General features: G+C 43.6%; 1 protein-coding gene across 1 annotated transcript in view; it reads right to left on the reverse strand.

The window, feature by feature from the left end:
• Positions 1-2,100, reverse strand: part of MOXD1 (monooxygenase DBH like 1) — a 78,400-nt gene extending 76,300 nt beyond the window's left edge. Inside the window, exon 1 of the mRNA XM_090280652.1 lies at positions 1,573-2,100. Coding sequence (XP_090136778.1) covers positions 1,573-1,836 — 264 coding nt within the window. The 5' untranslated portion in view covers positions 1,837-2,100. The remainder of the gene's footprint in view (positions 1-1,572) is intronic.
• Positions 2,101-7,588: the final 5,488 nt, after the last annotated feature.

Below are 7,588 nucleotides of genomic sequence, written 5' to 3' on the forward strand. Positions count from 1 at the left end.
CTTTGATAGTATACCCTGTTTTATGATACTGACTTAGTAAGATTCTCGTGTCCCCTTCAATAAAACATGCAGGGATAGTTAAGGGGCATATTACCCTCCCCACCCTAAGAAACAAACAAACAAAAACCAAACAAAAAGATTTGGTTCAAATAGGTATTTATGTAAGGTATTGTCTACTTTGTATCACAAGAGAGTTAAGTTATTCAGCTAGTGAGGCCTGTGTTTGGGGTTAAATTCGTGGTTTATAAATTTTATGTCTGAGATGCTGCAGCAGAAGAAAATTTATACATCAATGACTTCAACTGAGTGTTATCCTCATAAAACTTTATTTTATTGTAGTTGTAGAGCACTTAGTTTGGGAGGGAAGGATTAATTTATAGGGAGGGGGGAGAAGAGGGTGGTTTTGAAGTTTTAATTGCTGTCATTTTCTTTATTTCCGGCCAACATGAGTAGCTCAGTGCCAGAATTAGAATTCAAAATTTGATGGCATCTCAGTCAGAACGTTGTAGAAATCAAACCCAGAAGCCAGGAATAAAATACCTAAGAAAGGCACTTTGAAATCTATGAAGTACATTGATTTTAATATCATCAAAGCCTAACACAATGCCAAAACAACTAGAAGTTTTCATCTGAATCAAGAAACTTTTAGCAAAGGGCAGTTCGATGAACTTCGATAAGTAACAACGGGTTACTTATTCACTACGCTGTTATATCATTGTGGAAAAGCATCCAAAGGTTGGTCAAGATCAAGTTAACAAAGATGTCCAGAAAACCTAACAACCTAATCATTCTGGTCCTCTCACAACTCGTTTTTCCTCTTCATAAGGATAGCTATGAACAGGCAACATCTCTGCTCCAGCTCTTTCCAAACAAACCGCCAGTTGTCAAATTAGCTTTGTTCGCTATTTAAAGTACGTGAAAAGTTTTGCCACTCAATAGGGGATTTTGCCTGGAGCTCTAGGTTTTGCAGATCCTTAAATGCAGCTTCCTAAGCGGCTGTCAGAATAGCAAAAATCCTAAACAATTCTTGGAGACTTACCTTCATCTCTCTGAAGAAGTAGCCGACACCAGTCCCGCGCCTAGGGGGTACCCCAAAAGCCGTGACTCTCTCAGAGTCCCCGACCCTAGGCAGCAAGTCAGCAAAATGCCCCAAATTCTCCGGCCCCGCCAACCCTGAGAGCGGTCCATTAGGTCCCCGAAGCCAGGGTCCCTCTCCTTTCCCATCAGGACTGAAAGGGATGCTCAGCAGGTGTGTACGAGGGGGTCTGGGGACAGAAAAGCGTTCAGAGACGGAAAACTGCCTGGAGTCACCCGTGCTTAGCATCGCGGGGCAAAAACTCTGAGCCGGGCGACAGAGGCGGGGAGTGGGAGAGCTGGCTCCTTGCTCTGGGGGTGCAGGAGCAAACTGCAACGGGGAGTGTGCGCTGGGCTGCGCGGATCGGTGACATCCAGCCTCGGTCAAAGAGACAGACAGTGGCCTTTGGTGGCCCTGCACTCGCGCCTGCCCCGGGTCAGAATGGACGGAACGGGGTGCGGCGAGGCAGGGTGTGCTCCTGCAGGGGACGCGCTTACCTGGAGGTAGGGTCGCCCCTGGGCCACCCCGCCCACGACAATGTCGGCTGCAGCCATGGCCCCGTTGGGCGAGAAGCCGAAGCCCACGTAGCCGGCGGTGCGCACCTCGAGGCGGAAGGCGAGCCGGCTGCCCCGCGAACTCCAGCTCAGCCAGTACTTGCCCTCCGAGTCGAGGAGGGTGCGGTGCGGGAAGGTGAGGCCCGAGCCCCCCGCCGCCGCCCCGGGGAGCAGCGCCCACAGCAGGAGCAGCAGCCCACCATACATCCTCCGCGCCTCCTGCCCGCAGGCACCTGGGCTCCAGCCGACTGCTGGAGCCAGGAGGAGGCTCGAGGGGCGGTGGCGCAAACACGAGCCTGGGACCGCCCCTTCGCCCTCCGCCCGCCGGGAGGGGCCGGTCCGGCCAGGGTCCTGACGGCTCCTGCCTTGTCCCGCCCTTCTCCACGAGCCACCTGCCGCCCCCACCCTTGACTGGGCCCCGGAGGTCTGGATTGGGTGGGAAGGAGAGCAAGGGGCGCCCTGGAGAGAAAGGAGGGAAAGGAGGAGGGAGAGCGCTCCCGCGGGGAGGGCGTGGGCACTTGCCTTGGACGTGGGGCCGCGGGATCCCTGCGGAAGGAATGAGAATTGATGAGAGGGCAAGTTTAGCCTAGCCCAGGAGGAGAGAGGTTGAGTGTGAGAAACGGATAATTCTAGGTTTGGTGGAGGGAAAGTGAAAGACAGTCCCCGTCCTTAACCTTTTTCTATCCGTTGCTGTTGATTTTCCGGAGCATTGAACCCAGCGGTGACCCTACCCGGTGGAAAGACAGGGCTCCCCTCCAGCGGGGTTCTCTCGTCCTTTCACCCCGCTGGGGCCCTAAGTCTGGGGAAGTCTTATTCCTGACCTGAGGCCTCAGCATCCTGACGCTTGCCTACCGCAAGGACGTGGTTGCGTTGAGTTTGGTTCGGCTTGGTTTTGAGGGGACAATTCTGCCAAACGACTTTTCCATCAGCAGAGTAGGTCAGAATTAAAGCACCATTTAGCAGTTAGATTTTAATTTAAAGTCCTATTTTTCTGCTGTTTCAAGTTTTGGCCGTAACCGTGTTTATCAGAAAGTGTTTTTGCCTCTGCCTTAACCACATCACTCCTGTCTTCTGAAGGCTAATTACTCAACGTAACACCTGTAAATTACCTTCTTTATTTATTCATTTATACTTCGCCGTGTTTCAAAAAAAGTTATAAGGTGGCTTACAAAAATACAAACAATACAAAATAGAAAAATAATATGAGAGAATCGATGAAAAATATGGGTAAGAAGAATTCTACAAATATTTACCCTGGATTCAGAGGCTCCATGCAAGCCACCTATACTTCTTATTTTCTCTCTTCAAGACATGTTTCAGCTTGTTTTTTCTTGTTTCTGTTTTCTCTTCCCATAACTTTTCCAAAGTTATCAGCATGCATCAAAACTGTGTTCTCTCAAAGACTTGGGCATATTTGACAGTGTCTGGAAGGCAATCATCAAGTGGATCTGCTTACCAGGGAGGGAATTCAAGGAGTTACCCAGAAAAGAACTCATCCCAAGGGGAGAGAGCCTTGGGTCCACAGTTTTAGCCAATGACAATAGGCCAAAGTCAGAGAAGAGTGATGTTGAAACCCCGGGAAAAGGCAAGAAATAAAAGTCTGGGAGGCCTTAAAAGAACTTTGGCATTGACAGTATGAACTATCAGCAACTACAGGGCTCACTGGACAGACACGAGGGCAGCAGCACCAGTTGCAGGAACTGAGTGTCTATGAATACCAGGGGCTTGGCTACTGCTGGGCGAGCTCCAGCCAAGAAGAGGAGAATATATGTAGAGAGAAACAAAATGGTGGACATGGAGGCCAAGAGGAATGGTTCTTAGCACTATGTGAGGCACACTCACCACACTGGCCAGAATTCCAGGGGACTTAAATTACTCTAGAGTGATCAAAGGCAAACTTTCTGTTTTGTGACCCTACTTTTATTCTTAGCGTAGAGGAGCCTGGAATACATGGCTCTGCCTGCTTCCCAAGGTTCATTATGCAAACCCCCAAATACACATCTAGAATCTATTCTCATTTACTGTTCTAGTTTCACCTTCCATCACTCTTCTGTCATTCACCCATTGCCCTCTAGACACATGACAACCACTTCGGGAATTCTTGAAAGAGAATCCTGCTGTTTCATTCACATCACAGCACCTTTTCAGACTGCGCACTCAGCCAAGACTCCTTTTCTCCCCTCTGTTCTTTGAAGTATTTTCCAACCCTCCTTTCCACTCTTCCCAGTGGTGCCTGTGGAATGGTCCTGTAGACAGCATGATGGCACCCCTAATGCTTCAGTGTCCTTGTGCTTTTCCTCTAGGATCCTCTTCAGGTCAGGAACAACTTCTGGTTCCTTGTTTTAAGCCCCCTGTTGAGAATATGGACCAGCATGCAGGAGGGGCTTGATAAATAGTTGTAGGAAGAGCAACTACATATCCTGATCCTCCTGGTAGAGACCTCTTAACAAGGTTGGATTAGGGGAGGGAAGCATGGCCCCCAGATGTGATTGAATATTCTTCTCTGCATTTATATGAAGCAAAAATAAGACAGAAGATGATACATAAATATACAAAAGAGGAAGTCATAACGGTTTTTATTCTTTCTTTAAGTAAGATCAGGTCATTGAGTATGAAGGTACTGTCTTTTGTTTGTCTTTGAGTGGCACTGCATCTAAAACACCCTGCATGTTCAAGAAATATTGAAATTATATAATCATTTTTTGAATTGGTCAACAAACAGAATATTATTAGCATAATTCATACTCAAGAGACCTGCTGTGCTTTGGTTTGAATTACCACAATAAATGAAAACAAAAGAGGGACTTTTATCTAAGGGTGCTTTATAAGTTGCCTAAATTCCCTAGATCAAAACCAGCTCCCTACTCAATTGCATACAGGTCTCAGTTTCCCAATTTGGAACTTAATTACTATGTAAGGAAAGCAGAAAAAAAAGTGTAGATCCATTAAAAGCTTGGGATGTATAGCAGAGAGAAGAATGAAATCAGTGGTAAGGAGTTTCAAATTTATTTAAAAAAAAAAAAAAAGAACCACTACTTTTTATTTAAAGAGAAAGGTTAGGTAATGCAAAAAAAAAGTATGAATAAGAAAGTAAACAAACAAACAAAAAATAACACCTGGAATTTCACCATCTAATAATAACCCTTGTGTGTATTCTAAGAACATAATTCCAGAACCTAGTTCCATTAAAGCCTGGAGGAATGGCGTTTTGGACAAGAATTTGCAATGAAACAGGTGAATTAATTTTGTAAGATTTTCTTGAAACAAACAGAGTAACTCTAATATATATATATGTATTACATATATGTATATGTAATACATATATATACATATATATATCTTCTTTTTACATGTATCCAAAAAAGAAACAGAGCAGGCAGAACTAGATATTCAGTGAGGTTTTACTTAAGTTCAGAACATTCAACCAAATTACTCATTCTTTAAATGAATAATTTTCTCACACTTTTCAATCAGGAATTTTAAATGTAATGTTTATTTTGAATCCTCACCCATTTGGACACACAGTTTCAGATCAGCCAGTGTGGCTGCACCCATGCTGAGCTTCCTCACCTTGGTTTATTTATATTTCCACACTCATCAACTACAAGGGGAGGAAGGGGAGAAAAAGCCCAACACATGGTAATAAGCCAATGCAAAGTTGCTTGGTATAAAATAGGTTTGTCTGAAATAAGTTACTTCTTATGTAAATATGGCAGTATCATAATTTTCTGTCTACTTGTACCTAAGGTGCAACAATAATACTAAATATTTATAAAGTTCCTGTCTTCTAGGGATCTCAAAGAGAAATATTTATATAAGTGATCTCAGCAGGTCTCCAGCATTAAAATAGGGAAGCTGAAGCATTTTCTCACTTTTTCCTCTATTTACTGTACCTCCTGTGTGGATAGGTGACTGGTTCAAGTTAATACTATGAGTCAGTGGCAGAAAAGCCAAAAATAGAACTCTGGTTTCTTTCCTATTTTTTTTTAACTGGATACTTCCTATAGTTCTTATTTCATCACCAGTTTTAAAAAAAATTAAAGCCACCAGCTTATCACCATGAAATATTCTTTCAGTAGGGCTGGTTTATTCACATGAGCAAGATTCTATGATCCACTATTAACCCAATGTTATATTCATTTTAATAATGGATGATACTAAAGCTGATGGTGGTATGGATAAAGTTGAGGCTATAGTGAGTTGATTTTTATTAACAGGGAACTGAGATGGGCTTAACTGAGGTTTTAGAGTTACTATGAAATTGAGTGCCAGTTGGCATTGAAAATCACTCTTAGGTTCTTCCATATGAAAATAACAGCAAGCAAACTAATTACTCTGTGCAAAATCTAAATTTTGGTTATTACCTGTAAGCTATGTTCTGAAATAAAACTCTTTCACTTTAAATGAATTTTGGGGAAAAAATAATACATTTAAAAATCACTAATGATCCCTTGTTAGGATTTTCCTTTATAAGGAGCCATGATGTATGTAAATAACATGGTAAGAAAGAGATTGATTCATATTAGTACTCAGCCTATATTTTTGTAAAGCCATGTTTATAAAGTTGCTTGGGTATTTAAAATATATATGTGTATATATATATGTGTGTGTGTGTGTGTGTGTGTGTGTGTGTGTGTGTGTGTGTGTGTTTTGAGAGAGAGAAGGAGAAAAGAAGGAGGAGGAGGAGAAGAAGAAGAAGGATAGAAAGAGGAAGAAGAGGAGGAAGATGAAGAAAAGGAAAAAGAAGGAGAAGGGGGGGAAGGGAGGAGGAAAAGAAGGGGGAGGGGAGGAGAAGAAGAAAAGAAAGATGTGAGAGAGAAACATGGATCGTTTGCCTCCTACACATGTCAGGACTGGGGATCAAACCTGCAGCCTTTTGATGTACAGGATGATGCTCCAACTGAGCTATACCAGCCAGGGCAAAGTTGCTTGGGTACTGATGAGAGTAATAGGCCTTGGCATTGTGCTCTTTATCAGAGTGATCTTTATGAAAAATAAGCATATCCTCAACAATTTGACAGATTTCACTTCTATGGGGATGAAGCAACAGAAGCTTTCAGTGATTATGGGAGAAGAAATGAGGGGCGGGCGAGAAAACGTGTCGGGTGTGTCTTAGGAATGCCAGCCTTGAAAGGAAGCTTAGTCCACGCTCTCAGCTTGCAGATGAGGAAAGTAAGTCCTGGAGATAAGTGAATTGTTCAAGGTTACATTTTAAAAATAGATACAAGAAACAAGTTTGGTTGCCTGGCACAATTAGCAACAATGTCTCTATCTTTCTGCTTCCTTCTCTTAACAGTTATTCTTTTGGATGTCTCATTTCACCGCTGATAATTGGTCACACCAAGTTTTAGCTTACATAACATTTTGGGAGACAGCGATATGCTCCCTGAATGCAGGACTCTCTAGATATTACCATTCTGGTTATGCTGTTGATTTGGCATTCATTACATGTGCTTCTATGCGTCTAAGAGCTTAGTTGAAATGAACAACAGGCATCGAAACTGCATATGAATTTAGCTCCACACTGAGAATGAGGAGATGATTCAGCACTACTTGATTCTAAATTTCCACATGTGATTTTGGAAAAATTTAAAGAAGTCTGTACTATAATAATAATAAATAAATAAATAAATAAACAACCCTGGCTGGTTTGGCTCAGTGGATTGAGCGTCGGCCTGCGAGCTAAGTGTCGCTGGTTCGATCTTCCAGTCAGGGCACATCAGAGAAGGAAAACTCTGACTCCAAAAAAAACCTCCACTGCCTTGCGTCATACCTCTTCAGGGGAAAGGCTAAGGGAGTAAACCCCGACAGAAAATCCGGAGCCGGAGTCCCTAAGGCGGTTTGACGTTGTAGTCAACACCGGCAACTCCTGCGGCGCACCTGAAGCCAAGCTGTATTGACTCCGTCTTTCCCTTGGACCCTTCAGCTGCGAAGAGAGGGGGGATCTGCTGCATGGGCA

Source organism: Furipterus horrens, unplaced genomic scaffold (genome assembly GCF_987537825.1).
Source record: "Furipterus horrens unplaced genomic scaffold, mFurHor1.1.pri manual_scaffold_6, whole genome shotgun sequence".
Classification (NCBI taxonomy): Eukaryota; Metazoa; Chordata; class Mammalia; order Chiroptera; family Furipteridae; genus Furipterus; species Furipterus horrens.